Source organism: Lissotriton vulgaris, chromosome 4_1, assembly GCF_964263255.1.
Source record: "Lissotriton vulgaris chromosome 4_1, aLisVul1.2, whole genome shotgun sequence".
Classification (NCBI taxonomy): domain Eukaryota; kingdom Metazoa; phylum Chordata; class Amphibia; order Caudata; family Salamandridae; genus Lissotriton; species Lissotriton vulgaris.
This window is the reverse complement of record NC_141691.1, coordinates 237,127,541-237,150,160: the sequence shown is the minus strand read 5'-3', so window position 1 is coordinate 237,150,160 and position 22,620 is coordinate 237,127,541. Positions and strand designations below refer to the sequence as shown.

Sequence of the window (22,620 nt, the reverse complement as noted above, 5' to 3'; positions counted from 1 at the left end):
GCGCAATCTGCAAGTGTTATATATTTCTATGTATGTACCATAATAAAAGTATCTTATTGTTATATATTTTTATGCTGGTGTGTTTGTCATTTCATTAATTGCATCTGTCATCAAATTATAAATTGCTACTATCATTAGAGCTATTGTTGAATATGTATTTCATACATTTACATCATCACCTTCCTTTAATAATAACATTCATAGATCATACTGTCTTTATTTAGACATGCATCATGCTTTAAGTGACCCCTGGCAATGCGTTAGAATGAACTTGCATCATGCCATAGTTGACTACAATTGTGGTTGTTGTTCCCTACGTATGAACATTAGTGGTACCTCTCATTGTGTTATTAATGCTGCTAAGACTGTTTTTCTATGTGCCCTTGCTATCATTTAATTATGTGCCCAAACATCCTATCCTCAGTTCCCTCCTTTATCCTGGCATTGCCAAAAAATCTATTGTAGCCACCATCATTAGTTTAATAATTTCCCATCTTTTATAGCATTAGTTAATGGAATCATCAGACATTTTATTAGCCAACTCCACAATTCTATATTTCGTTGCCACAAAATCATGCCGTCCATTGCACTATAATAGTTTTACCTGTCCTTCTATAACGGTATCAGGTTGCTCTTATAATTTATTTAATAACCATCCTGTCATACCCTTAGCTTCCCATTTCAAATGGCAGTTTCTTCCATTCAGGAAATTCATTACTCCACCATCTCTTAAATTGCCATCTCTTAATTTCATTAGTTAACTATTTTACCACTTTGATAGAATGTGTTCGATTCACAAAGCTACGTGATGTGTATGTCTGACCTACATCTTGGAAAACACAGTCTTTGGCTGAAAGTGCTGTGTGTTGGCTGTGTGTGCATGAGATCCTCCTGCTTCTACAAGGTAAAGGGAACTAAATAAAATATTGGGGGAACTATCAGGACTTTGAAACCGATATCACAACATTTTTAACAGTTTCTTACCCGCACGATAAAAAATACTACTTCTCACTTCACTCCGCTGCTTTAGTGGGAATTAGAGAAACACCTCACCCCAGCGCCATCTTGGTTAGTGCTCTAGCGTTTGGCTTGGCTGCAACTGCCTTCCTATGTAGGAGGGGCAATGCAATCGTGCAGCGCGCGCAGCGATGCGCCGGAGACGCGCCAGAGACAAGCCCGTCTGCGCCCGTCCGCGTGCCGGCCGCGCCTAGCGCCAAGAATGCTGCCGGTTTGAGAACCGCCAGAATAAACTACTCTAAGGAATTTTTGCTGAGTATAGGGAAGCAGGAAGGGGGGGCTTCAAAAAGACTCGTTACAGACTATGGCTACCTAAATGTGTGGCCTGGTCAATAGTAGATCTCTGGTGAAACACCATCAGGAAGTGTCAGGCCTGTTGGAAGACATGGACCAGGATGTCCTTTTTATAACAGAGACCTGGACTAGTCCTGATTCCTCTGTTGAGCTGGGTTTTGCCTGCCCTGGAGGCTACAAGGTGTTTCATAAACCAAGGGCCCTGGGAAGAGGTGGGGGGGCCGGGGTTATATTCAAGGAGAGATGGAACTTTGCCCCCCTACAGATTGATGAGGTCGTAGGGATAGAACTGCTGGGCTTTACCCTGCAAGAAACAAAAGGAAGGCTACTAACAGGTATAATCTGCAATATACCTCAAGGTCTAGATACTCAGTACCAGGTACTGTTTGACACTATCGCTGCCCTTGCCCTGACTCACTCCAGATTGCTGCTTCTAGGAGATTTTAACCTATGGGACCCTAGGGAGTCACCTGAAGAACCTACAACACATATGTGAGACCTGTGGCCTAGATCAGCCGATTCTGGAATCAACCCACTCAGGAGGACATGTGCTGGACCTTGTGTTCGTAAATCAGACCGAGACGGAGGTGATTGGTATACTACCCCAATGCTCGACTGACCATTCCCTGATCCATTTTAAGATTACTATACCTACCCATATGAATAATAATAACTGCCCAGCGACCTATCGAAAGGGAAGGGACTGGTCTAAACTACCAAAAGATAAAACAGACCCAATCTTTCCTAACCAGACACTCTTCGCCCCAGGTGACTCGGTGGGCCAGAATTATCAAACCTATTGTAACCATATCTCTGATACCCTTGACAGGCTTGTCCCCTTGAAAAAGATAAAGAACAGAAGGAAACCTTTAGCCCCCTGGTTTAGAAAGGAGCTGAAACTATTACGTAATCAATGCCGACAGGCAGAAAGGAAGTGGCGAAGATTCTATTTAGAGTCTGATAAGAAACTGCTGAAGCTAGTGCAGGCTCAATATAAAGGGACCTTTGCCAAATCGAAAGCTCTCTTCTATGCCACCTCCATACTTCAAGCACCGAACAGCATAAAAGCTCTCTTTAATATCATAGAAGACCTGTCCAGCCCAGCCTGTACGAGCAATAGGGTGGTCGCAACACAAAAACTTTCCGATGAAATTGCCATCTTCTTTGAAGATAAGATTGCCAAAATTGTTGGAGGGGTTGACCAGGGTAAGGTCAGCAGTCAGGATGTATTGCTCCAGATAGCGGAGGAGGAACCATGGGTAGTATCATCCATTGAGAGTTTTCAACCTCTCACTGAAGAGCTTTTCAACAGCCTCACCCTTAGAGTATCCTCTGAATCCCCCTTAGAACCCCTTCCTCATAAGATCTGGAAGGAGTATGGACCAGAGATATTTCCATGGATGCGACTGATCTGCCGCCAATCCTTGGATGAAGGAGTAGTGCCGGAGGTATGGAAGCAGGCAGTGGTAACTTCCCTTCCCAAGAAACCCTCGCTGGATCCAACAAATCCAGCTCACTTTAGGCCTATATCTCTCCTGCCCTACCCAATACAATTTTTGGAAAAGGCTGTCAGCAAGTCTTTGTCGAGTTATCTAGAAGATAGCCACTTATTGAACAGGGATCCGTTTGGGTTCCGCCCAGGCCATGGGACGGAAACTCCGTAGGCAACCGTGCTGGATACTTTGCGAATGCGAGCCGACAATGGTAACTCATCAGTGTTAGTGCTATTGGACATGTCGGCCGCATTTGACACGGTAAGCCACGCAGTATTGTTGGGCAGACTGGAGAGACTGGGTGTGAAAGGCAAAGCCCTGAAATGGCTACAGTCTTATCTGTCAGATAGACAACAGATAGTGACCATGACTTCGTATGCCTCCCCTAGGTCCCTGGTTCATCATGGAGTGCCACAGGGGTCGGCAATTAGCCCTATCCTTTTTAATATATATTTGCGGTCTTTGATTCCCATTATAAAATCCTATGGGATTGACCTGATCAATTATGCTGACGACACCCAATTGGTGTTTTCCCTGGAAGGGAAGCACGCGGTGTCTATGGACACTTTTCAGGAATGCATGCGTTGGGTCTCTGGCTGGCTCAATGCTAACTCTCTGCAATTTAACAAGGGGAAAACGGAGGTAGTCTACTCATCGACTGCCAAAATGAATTAGCAGTTACCATGCGAGCTCAGGTTTTCCCAGGGGACCGATCTACTGGTCCCAGTTAAAACAGTGTGTAACCTGGGGGTACTGCTTGATGAAAATCTTCAAATGGTATCGTAAACCAATAAAACAATTGGTGTATGTTTTGCCCTGCTTAAGGCACTTAGACAGATCATTCCTCTCCTACCCAATGAGGTTAGACCCTTGGTGGTGAGGAGCATAATCTTGTGCAGACTGGATTATTGTAATTCCCTATATTTAGGTGCCCCATTATACATCCTGCAGGGGCTGCAAAGAGTCGGGGAACATCCATTACTACGCCGTTTCTACACCGCGCTTCCATTACAACGCAAGTCCTTACAACGACTTGCGCTGGATGGCGCTAGAGACTAAGGAATAGTAGATTTACTATTCCAACACCTTCCCTACTGTTGAGTAGGCTGGAGTTGGAATAGTAATCGTACTATTCCTAAGTCCAGCACCTACAGCGCAAGTCGTTGTAATGACTTGCGTTGTGATACCTGCGTTGTAATGGTAGCGCGGTGTAGAAACCGTGTAGTAATGACATACATCCAAAGAGTCCAGTCTTTAGTGGCAAAGCTGGCACTTAACAGATCGCGCAGTTCCTCTACCACTATGGCTTTGAGAGACCATCACTGGTTGCCGTTAAGGGACAGAGTCACCTTTAAATCACTGTGCATTGTATACAGAGCACTGCACAGAATGGGTCCCCTATCAATGCAGGAAAGATTTACCTGGTATAAGCCCACCAGGCTCCTTCGCTCGTCCAGTGTGAGCCTGGCAACAACTACCAGATTCAAGAAATCCAGGATGGGAGGTAGGGCTTTCAGGACAGTAGCACCCCGTCTGTGGAATGAGCTACCTCAAAACATCAGACAAGCCAACTCTCTGATGTGCTTCAGAAAGAGTCTAAAGACCTGGCTATTCGCTAAAATCTGAGACTCCTGTGCCCCCTACCCAGCCCCGCTCTCTGCCGTTTCCATCTGATTAGGTTTTCTAAAGCACCAGTCGACCTTGTAGTCACAAATCATGTTACTCATCCGTAAAATTGCCCCATAAATGCATAATGTTGTGCATAAGTAAATCTCATTGATGGGATGGGAAGTGAGTGTTCCTGGTCATGGTTTTTCTAGAAACTTTGAGAAAACCCACAACTCTCGAGCTTAGGGTATTCTCATTCTGTTCTCCCTCCCACCATGGAAAATGTCAGAGATTTACTCCTGTCAAGGGCAGAAATAAATCCCATTCCTGGAGGGGAACAAGAACTTAACATCCCAATCATAGTCAACGATTTTCAAGTGTATCTAAAGAGAGGACATAAAAAATCCCGCCACTGCTCAAAAGCACTGGCACTTCTGAATGCATACCTGTCAAATACCTCAGAGAAAATGCTTCTGCCGAAAAGAAAAAAAGGAATTTACAAATCCATTCCAGGTTCACATCTCAGCAGCTGCAGCCGGCACGGGTTGCCTGGTACAACCGGGAATGGTTTCGTGAATTTTAGAAATAAGTTATTCTATGCCCAGGCGAGGTTATAAAAACATTTACAAATTTCCTTGTGGATTAGGCCCAAAGTTCTTTACACGTCTTTTAGTAAAAATAAAAAAATTGCCCGAACAACTTTCCCTTCATTTGGTAAATGGGACTCATGCACATTACATGGATACTGTAAGTGACGGAGGAGCTCTGTTATGTCCTTTTTAGGTTTTGCCTCGCCAAAAAGATGCGCTCTGCGCATCTTTTTCGCGCAGGCGAAAACCTGATGAGAACTGTAGTGTGCTTTGGGTCGGCCCTCGTCATTCATTGGCTGGCTCCGTAAATGGAGCCTAGCCATTGGATGAGGGGCCTGTCCGTCAATGCCGGACCAGACACGGGGGCGTTCCCGACATTCTTTGGCTTTTGCCGACGTCACGCGACGCCGGGAACGCCCCCGATTCTGGTCCGGCATTGCCGGCACCCGCCTTCCGTCGTCAGCGTCTCTCCTCCCCCTTTCCCGCCCCCTCCCGCTTGTTTCTTGGTGCCCGCCTTCCCGGCCGTCGAATCTGTTCCTTCGTGCTCCGTCTCTCCTCCCCCTTTCCCGCCCCTCCCGCTTGTTTCCTCATGGCCGCCTTCCTGCTCCAAGGCCGTCGTCGGCCGTCGTCAGCGTCTCTCCTCCCCCTTTCCCGCCCCCTCCCGCTTTTCTTGTTTCTTGTTCTTGCCTTATGTCTTCCCGCCCCCCTCCTGCTCTCCGTGCCTGTCCGTGTGTGTCTGTTCCTGCTCCCCCCCCACCCGATTGCTCGCAATGAAGCATGCACCACTAAACCCCAGCACAGCGAGGCACAAACCAGCCCGAGGGAGGGGACGGGGCTCTCAAAAGCGCCAGGCAGCGGCGCCTCGGTCAGGAGAGGAACGCAGAGCTGCACCAAGCGTGGAGAAAAGGTACACCATGTCCACCGCCCGGTCCCCCGCGTGGATCATGGCCACACCAGGTACCCAGGATGGCCGAAGAGCACCTGACTATCGAGCGCTAACCGACCCAGCGCTAACGGGCTCAAGATCATGCCCACCCAGCACAGCTAGCCGGCCGGCCATGCCAGGTAAGAGCGCTACTCTCTCCCTTCCCCCGGTTAACCACGACCGAGGAGGACCATATCCCACCCCCCAACCCCGAGTCGGGTAGGGGGTGGCAATTCAAGAGGGGGGTGCATGCTGCGCCTGCCAGGGAACCCGTAAACGCTGAATTAGCCGCAAAATAGATTCGGCCCATCTTCGGCCAATGTTCGAGCCTTGGGGTGTAGCAACATTACGGTAAAGAGTGTCTGGAACATTCTAACAGGAAGTGGACACAGCACCTCAACCATTAGGGAAGTTCACTGCGCTGTGACTGCTTCCGCTGCCATGCAGATGAGGAGCGACCACGGACCATTTCCGTCAAATCGTCCACAACCCCATAAAAGCGGGATTACCATGTGCGGAACTCTCGTCCCGGGGGTGGTTATGAGAAGGGGTAAAATCCGGCCCAGTTCGCCCCTTCACTAGCCGCGGTGGTGGGGTCGGTTTGGCCCACCCCTCACTGTAGCAGTCCCAGTGAGCTGCCACTTACGACGATCCACCGCGTGACCTTGGGCATCGTGGTACCACAGCCGAGTGACTGACATAGATTCCGCTTCTTGTTATGACAGCGCAGGGCGCGTCTATAGCCACCATCACCTGTGCATGGGGCAGCGATGTCTGACACTGTGATACAGCCACTTGTTAGTGTCTGTAGTAGCCAGCCTTGTGACACCCATCACTGCTGAAACCTACCACCCGAGGCTGCGCGTTGGGGGGGGGGGGTGCTTTCTGAGCAGCAGCGTGTCTGTTGTAGCAAGCCTGGTGCCACACAATACTGTTGGAACCTACCACATGAGGTAGGTTGGGGGGGGGGCTTCTCTGAGCAGCAGCGGTGTCTGTGGTAACAAGCCTTGTGCCACCAAGCACTGGTGGAACCTACCACATGAGGCGGGCAGGGGGCTTCTGTGAGCACCAACGGTGACTGTGGGAACAAGCCACGTGCCACCCAGCACTGCTGGAACCTACCATGGAGGCTGCCAGGTGGGGAAGGGGTGGGGGCGGGGTCTCAGCATCAGTGGTGTCTGTGGAAACAAGCTTTGTGCCACCCAGCGTTTTGCATTACGTGTGTTCTGTTTTGTGTAAATCTGAATTGTACACCAGGGGTCTGCATCATGTTGCTGATTTGTGTGTCTAGTGTGCATCTCGTTGTGTTGTGTCTGTATATGCTACCTCTAAATCGGATGAGTTGTCTGTGTGTGTTTTGTGCTGTTTTTTGTCTATGTCCTGTTTCCTACGTGTCACCAGGTGGTGTAATATATTGATGGTCCTGTATGTGGGTCTGTGGGGTGTGCTGTTCTTTGTGGTGTCTGTCTATGTTCTGCGAGTGTTGCACTGTCTGTGTGTTTGAGAGTCGTGTGGGCCTGTAAGTGCTGTTGTGTGTTGTGTATGCCTGTGCCCTGCTTGTGCTGTGCGTGGGTTGTCTGAGAGACTCGTCTGTTCACGTGAGTTGTGGGTGTTTTACTCTTTAAAATATGATGCCTTTTTTATTTTATGTTTTATTTGGACATTTATATTAGAGCATTGTACTGCGCATTGCTTTAATGCACGGGGAGGCAGTAAGTGATTCGCAGGGTGTGGCACTGAGGCACTGGTTGGCACCTGGCTGCTGGAGTCCGAAGTGGTATGTCTGCCATCACCAGGCCACGTCTACGATCTCCCCCTGTGCTACTCTCGGCTCCCTCCCTGTCGCTATCTCCCCTTGCGCTGCTCTCCCTCCCTGTGTCACTATCTCCTCCTGCGCTGCTATTCCTCCCTGTGTCGCAATCTCCTGCTGCACTACTCTCCCTCCCTTTGCCATTATCTCCCCCTGTGCTACTCTCCCTCCTTGTGTCACTATCTCCCCTAATCTGCTCCCCCTCCCTGTGTCGCTATCTCTCTCTGCAGTACATGGGAGGAAGAAATGTTCAACTCAACACTGGAAAAAGTGTGGGGTTCAGAGACCGTGAGAATGAGGGGCCTGAAATAGCGTATAGCAAGAAGTGGTGGATAGTTCGGGAAAAAAGGGGAGAGTTGGTTTGTTATAAGTGATCCGCCTGTTGCCTGCTTGTGACCCTGTTTTCGTGCCTCTGTTGCCTGCTTGTGGCCCTCTTTACGTGCCTCTGTTGCCTGCTTGTGACCCTGTTTTCGTGCCTGTTGCCTGCTTGTGACCCTGTTTTCGTGCCTCTGTTGCCTGCTTGTGCCTCTGTTGCCTGCTTGGGACCCTGTTTTCGTGCCTCTGTTGCCTGCTTGTGACCCTGTTTTCGTGCCTCTGTTGCCTGCTTGTGCCTCTGTTGCCTGCTTGTGCCTCTGTTGCCTGCTTGGGACCCTGTTTTCGTGCCACTGTTGCCTGCTTGGGACCCTGTTTTCGTGCCTTTGTTGCCTGCTTGTGGCCCTCTTTACGTACCTCTGTTGCCTGCTTGTGACCCTGTTGCTTGCTTGTGACCCTGTTGCTTGCTTGTGACCCTGTTTTCGTGCCTCTGTTGCCTGCTTGTGACCCTGTTTTCGTGCCTCTGTTGCCTGCTTGTGACCATGTTTTTGTGCCTCTGTTGCCTGCTTGTGACCCTGTTTACGTGCCTCTGTTGCCTGCTTGTGGCCCTCTTTACGTGCCTCTGTTGCCTGCTTGTGGCCCTCTTTACGTGCCTCTGTTGCCTGCTTGGGACCCTGTTTTCGTGCCTCTGTTGCCTGCTTGGGACCCTGTTTTTGTGCCACTGTTGCCTGCTTGGGACCCTGTTTTTGTGCCACTGTTGCCTGCTTGGGACCCTGTTTTTGTGCCGCTGTTGCCTGCTTGGGACCCTGTTTTTGTGCCACTGTTGCCTGCTTGGGACCCTGTTTTTGTGCCGCTGTTGCCTGCTTGGGACCCTGTTTTCGTGCCACTGTTGCCTGCTTGGGACCCTGTTTTCGTGCCTCTGTTGCCTGCTTGTGGCCCTCTTTACGTGCCCCTGTTGCTTGCTTGGGACCCTGTTGCTTGCTGGTGACCCTGTTTTCGTGCCTCTGTTGCCTGCTTGGGACCCTGTTTTCGTGCCACTGTTGCCTGCTTGGGACCCTGTTTTCGTGCCTCTGTTGCCTGCTTGTGGCCCTCTTTACGTGCCTCTGTTGCCTGCTTGTGACCCTGTTGCTTGCTTGGGACCCTGTTGCTTGCTTGTGACCCTGTTGCTTGCTTGTGACCCTGTTTTCGTGCCTCTGTTGCCTGCGGGGGGGGCTCGCAGCGAGCCCACAGTGTGTGGGGTGGGGCTCGCAGTGTGTGGGGGGCTCTGTGTGGGTGTGTGTGTGGGGGGGCTCTGTGTGGGTGTGTGTGGGGGGCTTTGTGTGGCTGTGTGTGGGGGGGGCTCTGTGTGGGTGTGTGTGTGGGGGGGGGGTTGTGTGTGTTGGGGGGGCTCTCTGTGGGTGTTGGTGTGTGTCATTTGCAAGAGATAAAGCTAGTGGCATTGTAAATGACAATGCCATTTATTTATGTTAAAAAAAAAACATAAATAAAAATAATGTCAAGAGCAATGCCAATCGCTCTAACTTTAACAAAGGCAAAACCATTGCATTGTAAATGCTTGTTATGTTCGTTTGAGAGTTCTTTATTTCTTGTCTGGATTTAGGAGGATTCAGTGAATACTGGGGGAAATGGAACAGGAGAGCCAGGTCCTTGTGAGGGTGTGTCAGTAATAATAGAAAAGTTGCTGATGCAAATTTTACCGTGTTCAGGTGAGAACATCTAACTCATTCCAAATGTATCCTTGCACTCAGGTGCTTATAGCTCTAAAATGATATCTGATTAAATCCAGGATGCGCAGATAAAACATCTCGACCAGACGAGCCCTTTCAGCTCCTCACAAGCAAACCTGGGAACAATGAACTGAGTGCTGATGCTTGCAGTGTTTCCCCAAAGTCATGTATTGGGTCTGACCGTCACAGCGTGGAACCTATTGCCAGAGGCACTGGAATTATACAGGAGAGTGACAAATTATGCGGCAGAGTCAAGTTAATCATACAGCAAGACAAAGCTAATTATGCTGCACATAGTGTGATTACTTCAGTATTACTTCACTATTTTGTTATTTTTAAACTTGTTAGCACTGTCTGGACATTAGTTGCACTTGCACCTCCTTTTAGTACCAGTTCGCCACCCAAATATAGCAATCAGCTAAAGATAGGTGGCTAGTCGAAGTTTGCAGATTGGCTTCCACTGCGCGGCAACGTGTCACGGTGTTTTAGTAACTTTTGAACCGTTAGCGCTAGAAACATAAATGTTTTTTGTTAAAAACTGCAGATTATGCAGCAGATGATGGATTATGTGGAATAAGCGAAAAAACCTATAAATATGCGGAAATCGCCTCGGCCACACAATCGGATAATTTAGGTGGCCCGACTGTCGTCGGCAGGTCCATGGTGAGGACGTGAGTAGTTTTCCATATAAACACGTCATTCCATTTGAAGAGGCCGTGCAAAAGATGCTGTAAAATTGGTCCAGGAGAAGGCCACTCTGCTGCACGCGCTCCTGCGCCCCACGTAACAGCCGGATTGGAGGAAGTTGAGGAAGTGCGAGCTGCGCTGCCAGAGGCTTGTCTCTCGTCACTATCAGTCCCCTCTTGTCGTGCATTCCACACCTGCAATACTGAGCAGAGTCTGAGAGCAGCGCGCAAATGGCCCCAAGCAGCTCAGCTCGCGCTGCATCTTCTCGGTGTGACGCTGGGCCAGGCGCACAGCTCGAGGTTGCTGCAAGCCCTCTCCACTTTTGCAGCCTCAGTCCCAGGAGTCCACGACGTCACTAATAACCTGCAATCATTTATTTCAAACGACTAGGGACGTATCTTTCTTATTACAAGCATGTTAAGATATCAGAACACGCTTGTAATAAGAACATAATTGTGTTATTTTAATAGGGAAATTATATGTTCCCAGCATTAGCTTCTAATTATGGTGTCAGTGCAAAGAGAAGTAAACAGATTACAAGCGACTAATAACTTAAGCCCTCGTTCTCAAAGGTACTTCTGCACCTAAGTGACAAGCAGCAAGCTTAAATCCACTTTCTAACTCAAATAAGTGAATTTGCCCTGTAAGAGGAGTAGGTTTTGCATTGGCAAATTTGACAAATCTGCCCAGGGGCAGTTTTGCATTTTTTTCCGCATAGGACACCCACCCCATTTGGTGAACAACAAAAAAGTTGCCAGTCGGAAGGTCTTCTCAAAGTTTGGCTTCAGGTCCTAAAAAGAGGCTAGAATTTTACTCCGTTAAAAGACAGGAGTAAAACCGTTCACAAAAGGTGTGAAAGAGATACTCCCGCAATTGGCGGGGTATATGGTAAATAGGTCGGCCGAGGGAGGGGTAATTATTTTGCCCGTAGAAACATAAAAAAAAGATTTAGGGCCTGATTCAAAAAGAGTTTTGCTATAAGTAGGTGTGACTTACTCTGTGGTATCCCTGGCTACTCCTGAGTAAGGCAGGAGTAATAACGTAGCAAAAGAACAGTAGATTACAGCAAAATCTTCATGGCTTGGTACCTTATTGTGTCTCATGACATTTTCGCATGTAGGACATTTCACATGCATATTTGTCTACACAAACATTTTTAAAAATCACCTGAGTAGTCCTGGGAATGTCCATTTGGGAACTTTAAGATGTGGAAAAAACAGATGGAAATTTACACTAAAAAGGGGAATGTCTTTGTCATTGCATTTCTGACAAATGTTGAGAACCAGCCTGTAATGAAGAGCCCATACGCAATAAGTGATGATTTCAGAGACGCTTTGTTGATGAGACTTCGGCCACCTCTCTCTGACCAACTGCTGGACTCTAACCGACTCACTTAGAACATGTCGCTTCCCCTGCCAAGGTTCCACAGCCTAAGATTCTATGATGCCTGTGGGGCCAGCACTCTGACTCAAGGCACCACCCTCTCTTCCCCTTTTTGGGAAGCATACCCATAGGCAGAAGAGGGAGACAAAGAACATGTATGAGCACCTTCAAGATTGAGGGGAAACATTGGAACATAAGTAGGAAAAATAACTTGAGTTTAAGGGGAAGCAACAGGTGAACAGGAAAGTTCAGTAACGTTTAATACTATCTACCTGTGATCCGGAACTAAATGAATATATGTAGTCCCTTAAATATGCCAGCCTGTTACTAGACTGACCACTTTTCTGAAATAACCACTGATCCAACGTTTGCATGATCCGTTGCTCTTGAAACTTACCTTGCATAATACAGCAACACCCTCCACATTCTCAGAGACCTTGTACTTTTTTGCTCTAGGAAAAGTGACAGCCAATTTAATTTCTATTTCCTGCCATCATCAGTTTTGACTGTGTTCTTGAAGGTTGTACCTTCTTTCATGGGTTTGGTGAATTTCGACCACTGTGCACAATGAACAGATGCATACATTTCTATTAGATCAGCCATAGAAATGCGAATGGCTTAAAGGGAATATTTGCAGTGGCGGCTCCTCCGCTAAGGCAGAGTAGTGTCGCCAACTAAAGAGGCCAACAAGGAAAAAATAAAATGATAATAACTAATTTTTATTATCATTTTATTTTCCGTCCTTGCTCAGCAGGATAGGGGTGGGGCGGAGCTGCTCTGCTCATAGAGCAGGGTGGAAGTGATTTGCCCACTCCAAGTGTGCAAAATGCTTAGGACGGCCATCTCAAGCCAGCCAAACCGTCATGCGCACTTTGCATGTCCTGCACCAGGCTGAATTACAGCCTGTTGCAGTACATGCCCAGCCTCCCATTCCCTGGCTGAGCGCCATACCACAGCGCTCAGACCAATCACAACGCTGCATTGCAGTGTTGTGATTGGCTATGGTGGGCCTGGTAGATGGGTGCTTCTTGCCCTGGAAGCAGGCAAAGAAGAATGAGAGGCAGCGGCTGTGGCAACGGGTAACTGTTGTTTTTTCATTCCCTCCCCCGGTATTAACTTGGTGCCTCTGATTGTGTTTCCCACATAGTTTCTCTTTCACATTCATAATTCTTTTACTTCCCTATTCTCGTTGTTCCTTGCACTCCAAAACTATTGCAACTTTGTAATAACTTCTTGTAAACATCTATCTTTGTCAAATTCTCCCCTCCACATCTTTTCCAATAGCAGTGGTGCAACCACTCATCTTTGACTACACATCCATGTGAGTTTCATACTCATCCTCAAAATCATGTTCGACCAACCTAGTGAGGCAATCCACCATCAATTGTTTTGTACCTGGAATGTACTCTTACTGTGAAGCAAAACTGCTATAGAGGTACCTCCCGGCCAACACCTAATCTGAGAAAACACATTGTCTAAAATTTTGGAAACAAATATTTTCGGCAATTGACAACAATGGTGTTTCTATTCGGAATCTAAGCCTGAATATTTGGAACCTTCTAAAATGATCCTTCACTCTTATCAATGCACTCCCACATTTTGCTGAGCAACAATTCTCTACATTCCTTTCCAGCAAGCTTCCAACCTGGCTAGTATCTTGGCAACCTCTTCAAACCCTCTTTCATTCTTATAAATTTACTCTCAATTTCTGCTGACTAATAATACTCCAACTTCTTCTTCAATAACCTTCTCATATGGCAATTGTTTGCTGCCAAAACCTGTACAAAACAACTATAGGACTCTGTAATGCTTATCAAACTCAATAATTCATCTTTACTCTTATGGGTTGACAAACTCTCACTGGTATTGATCAATTTCTTCTTAGGCGTCAATCTTTTGCTCCAGATTCCAGATAACCAAGATAACTTTTTTATGGCTGTCCAAACTTGAACTTATCAGCACTCAGGGTGAGTCTCGGGTCCTTGAACTTTACAACATGTATCTCAGCATCTCATTATGTTCACGCCATGTTTCACCAAAGACCAATAATATATTCCAGAATAGACTCCTTTTCCCTCCGAAATATTGAAGAGGCTTAAATGGGACTAAAAGGCATGTGCAGAAAATGGTATGCCTCCAATGGCATTATGAATTAAGTCAGCTCATAAAAATCAACATGGAGTAGAGTTGAACATGATGCGCCACAACCTAACATTCCATGATATCTATGGCAAGAGTACTCTGACCAAAGACACCAAACATCCCTTATATGTTACATGGTACTCTATTTCTTAACCATTTTATTTCCTTTGTGGATTTTTGGTTTAGTATTTTTCATCATAAATCTTGGATTCTTAAAACATAATATTCAAAAGAAACATGCAAACCCCACACCATATATGCAGTCTCAGGCCACTATCTGATTTTAAACTTGAAACTTCCCAGAAAGATTTTGGGAGCTATTTAAAGTCCGGCCTACTGGATGTTATGTCACTAATGTGGCAGATATCCCCGTATTACAAGTACCATATGCTATAATACAAGTGTAGAATGGCGGATGGACTGTCCACTATGTCTCTAAAGAAGCATCCAGTTCACCAAGCACTAAACAAAGGCCTTTGTTTTTGAGTAGCGTTTTGAGTAGCGATTGAGTTTTTGGACCATAGAGATAGAGTCAGCCTGAACATAGTCTTTCTTCTATGTTCAGGAAATTGATCCAGTTCTTGAATTAAATGGGATCCAGACTGAACCTGGGCCGGCAGCTATAATTGAGGCACCTGTGAAATAAGCTGAGTTTGTTCTGCTGTAATTTGCCTGCACCGGGACACAATTTAGCAGCACTGGCACATCATCTGCTTTTTGTTTGGCACAGCAACATGCTGGCAGCGAGGGGGATTTCTTTAGGTTCCAGCTGTGCCTAAAACAAAGACCGAATTTAAAGGGCCATCAGCTCTCCTTTTGATTGAGTATAATCCTGGCTGGGAGCTATCTGGAGCCTAACACCTAGTGGCCAATGCAATGGCGGGGAAACAAAAGAACAGAGCTTATTACTTTACAAGTACTTAAGAGAAACTACTATTTGGAGGCAAGCTTTTGATTTTGTTCAATCCCTGCATATAAGAAATATGCATGCACTGTAAGAATGTCAGATGTATAGGTGTGTCTGAGTATTTGCATAAGTAACAATTTAAATAGCACTATTTTTATGTACTTATTTTAGAGAGCTACTCACACCAGTCTAGGTTGCCAGAGCACTATACATCACATGCACATAGTATACATTGTTTATAAATCATACACATATATAAATCATTATCCACTATACTACATAGGATAATGAGAGTTTCAAGGTGTAGGAGTCACACATCGTCTTTACTGGTATTTATTAAATGTTACAAGTGCATAGCCGGGAGAAACAAAGTCATGATTTAAAATGTTAATCAGTATTTGGGGTTGCATGTACTAATAAGACTTTTTTACTCCCCCAAAAAACATTTTTAGCAGCCTTGTAATTACACAAGAAGACTTTTTTCTACCCCCAAAAAACATGTTTAACAGCCTTTTAATGACACCAGATTGAGACAATAACTATAAAGTCTAAACGCATGCCTTGCAGCTCGTATTCAGGTCCTTCGTGCTGATTATTAGCTCACTGTTATACTAGACGAGTGCAATATATGAACTGCAAGTAATAAAAGGATCTCTGTGTCAAAAGCAGTAACCCACATACCCATCTACATAGAATAAAAATCTATTATCTGCATATTACACAATGTGCTTTGCAGAAAACAAATTAATTGTCTGAAATGTACTAGGCACACAAAACTCTCAGCAGCAGGTGTCTTAACCATATAAGATATTGTAAAATGCATCCTTTGCCACCAATTAAGCCAGAACAAATTTACTGTCACACTTCTCCTTGTTGCGAATTTCTTTGTAGCAGAGTTTTTAGGTTTAAATCCTTTTTATTGAAACATTGCATAAGAAATCAAGACAATCCCAACATGTGCTATACAGCCAGGTGTTGGTAGAGGGCAACATGAAGGCAACCAGACCTACAAATGGCCCCGCGCCACAAGCAAAGGTCAACCTGAGCAAGAGAGCATATTAATATACAAAAACACAGTTTGCAACAACCCCCAAAGGAACCTCCCCCCGACCCCCCTTCCATCCATCCCCCCAACCCCCTCCCCCTCCCGGTACAGTGCTCGCAACCGCCCCTTGCCGACCTACCCCTCCCGCCCACAAAGTCTCTCCAGTGGCAGAGTTTTTAAAACTAAATGTATGTTGACTGTTAAACTGCTTTGAGTGACTCTGTCCCTTGTGACTCCACACCCTTTTTGTTGCTGCACCTTGACATCCAATGTATTGCTTTCTCGAGTAAAGTTTTCAAAATCCAGCACTGAAGTGATCCACCCATTCTTGTACATTGGATTTGACTTGATTTTTCTCCAAATTCTGCACCTTAAACATACAAAAAGATGGCTTTCTCCTGATTCATTTTTCAGCTAATAGTTCTAGCTAGACATTCTTGCATGGAGATAATTTGGAATTGGGTCCAAAAACTAAACCTACACTGTGAGAAAAAAGTATTATTTTTTGCACCTACTTCTATTTAGCACTAGGGTGCTCATTACAAGTGGCACAATAGCGTTGAGTATGTGTGTTATCTCCTCTTACCGCACGTATTCGAATTAGGAGTTATTCGTTTTTTATTGCACACATTTCACACTGGGGGCATATTTACATGGAAGTGGAGGAATGCGGCGTTAGCCTCCTTGGCTTAACCCCGTGCTCTGCCAATTCTGAAGTGTCGGGCTGCACCGTATTTACAAGAACACAGTGCATCCTTGAGTTTCCCCCTGGACGTGTGCTAATTTAGCTGCCTAGCGCCAACACAGGCACCCTTGAACCATAGTGCAAGGGTGCCTGCATTTAAGGGAATGATTGTTTATTTGTAGGGAGGTGTCCCTTCCTGCACATAAACAATCTGAAAAGGTGTTTTGCCACTTTCAAGTGTGCTGCTTAATTCAGCACACCTAGAAGTTGCAAAACGCCATATTTATGAATGATTCTTCATTTGCAGGAAGGAACATCTTCCCGGACATAAACAATCAATTGGGTTGTACAACGCAGCACATGTGGAAACAGCAGAAATTAAACATTTCTCCTCATTGCGGTAAGACTAGTGTTTAACTGGTCTAAATTTTTGGCACCACCCCATATTTATGCCACCCTTGTAAATATGGGGCAGCGTCAAAATCTATCAGTGCAGCGGTTGAACGCCCACCACAGCACCTTTTTCATGCCCCTTTTACGCTAAGTATAGCGTGGAAGGGTGCCTTATTCACAAGGTGGCGTTAAGTCTTGTGAATAAGGAAAGGCTCCTATCACCACCACAAAGTGAAGAAAAGTGAAGTTGTGATGGTGATCGGGGATGGTAAATATGCCCCTAAGTGCAATAGAAACTTCATCCTCCAGACCAGCTGTCTCCAACCTTTTTGGTAATAAGAGCTGCTTATTGTTAATGAAAACCATCCTGAACTACTTATATGATTAGAGTTATAATAGTGATCATATCAGACAAGATTACATTAGTGGCCACCACATGCAGCATTACAGCAGTGATCACCTCAGTTCATTAGGAATGGTTGCCAGCAGTAATGTAAAAAGACTTTTTCAATGTGGAATGTCTCTACGCAAGTGATATATAACAGCTATAACAGCAATGCCCCTAGCAACTAGGGGGTATATTTACGACTTCTGGCGCATCTCTGCATATCAGCAGAGATGCGCCAGAACAAATGCGTCACGCAAAACTACCCTTGCGTCACGGCAGATGCGCCGCATTTACAATGCGGCGCGCCGTGGCACAAGGGTAGGCAGATTCGTGACGCATCTTGTGACGTAAGGGCGGCGCATCGCTGGAGTCGCGTCGCAAGTGCAACACAACTCCAGCAATGCTCAGGGCTGCCCAATACTTAACATGCTGCGTCAGTCCTTACGCCTGCTTGAAGCAGGTGTAAGGAATTGACGTAGCATCGTCGCGGAAGTGCCTGGATGAAATCTTGTAGATTTCACGCAGGCACTTTTGCGAGGCGCACAGGTGCCGGAACGCCCACCCTGCGTGGGAACACCCCCATTGTGGCGCTGAGCTGTATAACGTGACGCATCTCCCTAGATGCGTCATGTTGTAAATGCCTTGCAGGGATGCGCCACGTTTATGCCGCTGTTGCGTCACGCAAGGCGGCGTAAACGTGGCGCAAGGGGCTTGTAAATCTGCCCCAAGGTTTATTAATAAAGTCTCCCCAATCCTGAAGGATTCATCACTCAAATATCAATCTAAAATATATTTTGAAAATGTAAACATTTACCTCCAAACATCAGCTTATGAGTTCTGAATATACACGCATTTTCTCTCGAACACATGCTATTCAATCAGCATACATATATTAATTAAGCTAAGCAAAAGCTTCTGATTTAGTACAGCTCACAAGGGAGCTACTTTTAGGTCGATGGAAAGTTACTGGTAGTTCACAAACTGCTCGTTGGAGCACAGCCGCGGCCTGTGGAGGGAGTTCCGTTGGGCAGACAGGCGGGGCGAGGGAAGGGCAGGGTGGGGAGTGATAAACACCGGAATATGGATGATTGCAGGTAAGTTAACAATTAACTTAATAAAACGAATTTCGTTCCGTGCCCTGCATCGCAAAATGCGATGCAAGGCGCGCTACGAAATTCGTTTTCTTAATGTAATTGCTTACTTACCTGCAATCATCCATATTCCGGTGTTTATCACCCCCCACCCTGCCCTTCCCCCGCCCTGCCTGTCTGCCCCACGGAACTCCCTCCACGGGCCACGGCTGTTGGAGCAGCCCACTCCAGACAGAGGGGGAAATTTACTAAGATTTTACAACGCATTTGTATCACAAAAGTGACACAAATCAACCTAAAATCATTTTACTTTGATTTACTTTCCAGCGCCAAACTTCCAGTACAAAACATACGCTAGACTCATGGAGACACCCTTGCACAATGGCTCAAAAGTGTCTCTGTGGTGCACCACAGCTGATTTCAGCGCCGGCACTAGGGAAAAGAGAGGCGAGTACCATATTTCAGTAAATATGGTGCTCTCCTCCTCTCTCCTTTTCACGCAGTGCAGCATTTGGGACTGCTGCAATGCAGCGCGTGAATAAATTGTAAATCTGCCCCAGAGTTTGCAGGTCAAACCTGGTGATATCTAAAGGGGAAGAATGCCCGTGGCTTTTGCACTTTGGTGCACTAAACACCAAAATCCGCATATTATTTTAAGGAAAAAAACAAATTATCACTGATAGTGATTGCAGGCAATATATTCCCTACACACCTGTTTTGTTTTTTATGTATAGCGTTAACTACCACACATGAAACCTTGCCACTCCCTTGGAAGGACATAGATTAGGACATTATGCGGTGCAGTTCTTCTACCTTCCAAGAATGCATTGCTGTTTCGCTGGGGGACACACATATCACAATGTTCTATGTAAATGCGAGCGCAGCAACACTCACTCTGTAGTCATACGTGGACTCCGGGTTCTCATCGCAAGCGATGACTTCGGGCGCCATCCAGTAAGGGGTTCCGATGAACGTGTTTCTCCTCCCAATGGTCCGGTCCAGTTGAGCGCTCACACCGAAATCAACTAGAAAGGCAAGCATGTCGGAGGTAATGAAGCACAGCCTGAAAGCACACACGACAACATTTTGAAACTATTTATTTTCCACACGAATAGGCGTCTCGTATGGAAGTCATTTTGAGTTTTATTTGGCTCGACTTTACATTTGAATCTAATTCACATCTGATGGGGAAATATTGTTGTGCTGTCTCATTTTCTTGAAAAAAATTATAAATGCACAAACGAGAAAAAGAAATACTAGGAAAAGTTTTACAGTTACTCCTTCCGCCCAAAAGTGTAGCCTCTACACATGCTGTCCTTAATGTACATTCAGGGCTATTGGAATGACTCGATTATGGCGCATTTGCCACATAATCCATCATATGCTGCATGATCTGTAGATTTTAACAAAAAACATTGTGCCTAGCTTAAATGGTTCAAAAGTTACTAAGAATACAGTGAAACATTATGCAGCGCAAGGAAAGGCCCTTAGCAAAGGTTGACTGGGCACCTTTCTGTAGCTTATTGCCAATGCCAAGACAGTGTAAACAAGTTTAAACAATGCCAAATAACGAAGCAATACTATCACAAAATGGGCGTCATAATGCCACATAATTTGCCTATTCTTGCTGCATAATTTACTCAACCCTGCCACATAATTTGGACCTCCCATGCCACATAATTCCAGTGGCCCTGCATAGATTACATTCAACCCTGCTTGTGTAAGAGGGCACCACACATCTAATGCGACGTCAAAAAGGCTTAAGTGATGCAATGACTTTAGCAACATGTGGAACCAGGGTTTAACTGAGTGGTGTATGTAGTTGGAGTGACCTGGTGCACTTATATGAGGCAACTGAATGCTAGCTCATTCTAAGGGACCCGCCATGAATGGAACAATACTGCATGGGAGATACCAGGGCTGGAATTCATGAATTCAGATGGTATATCCTGACCAATTTCGGGTAATTAAATGATGTGATCCTTGAATGGGCAATACCCCTGTACATCCAGTACTACCAGTAATGTGGGATCAGTGGATTGGGCAAGCAGGGGATGCCCGGGGTTTGCTGCAGACAGCATTTCATGGAGTGAGAGAGGGCCCAACTGTGCCTCTGCCTGTTTGGCACCCAGTGGTTTTCTCTGGTCTGTTTCAGCAACTGATAAATGTAAGTAGAGGGCATATGTACAAGAAAATGCCTGAGAATAGCGGTACGCCAAATTTGGCAACGCCATGCTCCATCATTTTCAAAAATATGGGACCCCTTCTTGTTCCCCTAACGCCACAAAAGCTGACTAATGCAGCGCAGGCTCTCTGCCGCCATGTTGCAAGGGTGCTTGCGCTGGTGGGGCGATTGTTTATGTGCAGGAAGGGATACCTTCCTGCACATAAACAATTAATACTGGCATTTTCTACTTTCTAGGTGTGTGCTGCGAAATGCAGCGCACATAGAAAGAGCAAACAAAGAGGAGAAATCAATCATATCTCCTCGTATCGCCATTCTAAGACCAGGTATTCCCTGGCCTTAGTTTGTGGCGCTGTCCCAGACTTGGAAATCTGATCCTGCGTCAAAAAACAATGAAACGTCCACTGCAACACCCATTGCACGCCCCTTTGCCGCAGTGAACTGCAGTGGAAAGGGGCATATTACAAGGTGGCGTTAAGCTACATTAATTGTCTTAGCGGCACCTTGTAAATATGTGGAATGCCGCTATGCCACCAGAGCATCAGAAAAAGTCACAATAGGTGCTTGTGATATGTCCCTAGGTTTTCTTGCACCCAGTAATTTCAGGAGCTGAAAGATTAGGCTTCTCAGAATTGACCAGTTGTGAATCCCTACGCAGGGATATTACTCCAATGAGGGCCTATAGTATGAATATGCTGCTTGCTCTTGTTGCATCGTGTGCAATCAGATGCAGAAGCTAAAGACAAGCAGTTTTATCTGAACCACATTGTCCATACTATGTGGTAGTTCTAGTTGCTCTCATGGAAGCACACAGCTTAGGCCTGCGTGCTCCAATACAGTCATGGCAATTGAGCCATGATTGCGGTTTACTGTTGCTATTAGTGCCTACACACGCAAAGCGCATGTGCACTACCTTCTGACGCTGTTTAATTCACCGTTAGATGCAGGTATTAAAGGAACAGTGCCACCAATTAAAGATACTATAATGCCATCAAAATGTGAATGGCATTTCAGCCCAGTCCTAGACACCATAGCTTATAAACCACAATTACAACAGCAGCAATGTAATATGACAGTCTGGTCGAATCCTGAAAAAGTCATGACAAAGACCTATACACTAGCTATCACTGGCCGAAACATGTTGGCCCTTTTCTCCCTCTGGCATAACGACATAAAGGAAATGTTATAACAAAGTTAGAGAAGAAAAGAAAATGAAAAAAAACATGTTTAGGCAGGTGAGTGCTGCCTAACAGGACATCCAATTTCATGTAGATTTAATACGTAGTACAGTATTTTATATAAAGCATAGAGCAGAATAAAGCTTTGAAACACACAGAGGCAAAGAGGTGATTGAGCTCATGGTTAGGATGTGGTTAATACTAAACCCCAACACCCATGCCTCCAACGAATAATGTCATAAGAAAGGTTACTTCAGCAATGGAAGGTGACAGGATTCATGCAGTGGCCACCAAGGTTTTGCTAAGAGTAGATGTGAATTACTCTTACAGTACTCCTGCCTTAGTCCTGAGTTCAAGTAACAAGCAGAGAGTTCATCTGGCTTATCCCGGGCTTTCTCCTAACTTTTAGGAGCATTAAGCAAGGAGTACTGCATGAGTAAGCCACAGGAAAAGATTTCAGAACCTATTTCCCACCAAGTTGCATTGGTGCCTCAGGTGCAGGGCCACCGGGACCCGGAGAGCAATGGGGCACACAGAACCTTGAATACTGCTGTATTTTATCATTCAAACAGCAGCTATGGGGTCCATGTCATACATGCACCAGTCACTGGGTACTCCACTATTTCTTGTCACAACACCATCCTAACACAAAGCGAAATTCCTAACAGTTATTTTATAATCTATACATTCCATTCCACTCTATGATGTAAACAGCTATGTGTAGAACATTCAACCAGCACAAAAGAACTCTTCCCAAGAG

The 22,620-nt window shown here is 45.9% G+C and overlaps 1 protein-coding gene across 1 annotated transcript in view; it reads right to left on the bottom strand.

Moving 5' to 3' along the window:
• Positions 1–22,620, bottom strand: part of NRK (Nik related kinase) — an 895,726-nt gene that overhangs the window by 507,583 nt on the left and 365,523 nt on the right. Inside the window, exon 7 of the mRNA XM_086918574.1 lies at positions 19,392–19,522. Within this exon, the coding sequence (XP_086774700.1) occupies positions 19,392–19,522 (131 nt within the window). The remainder of the gene's footprint in view (positions 1–19,391; positions 19,523–22,620) is intronic.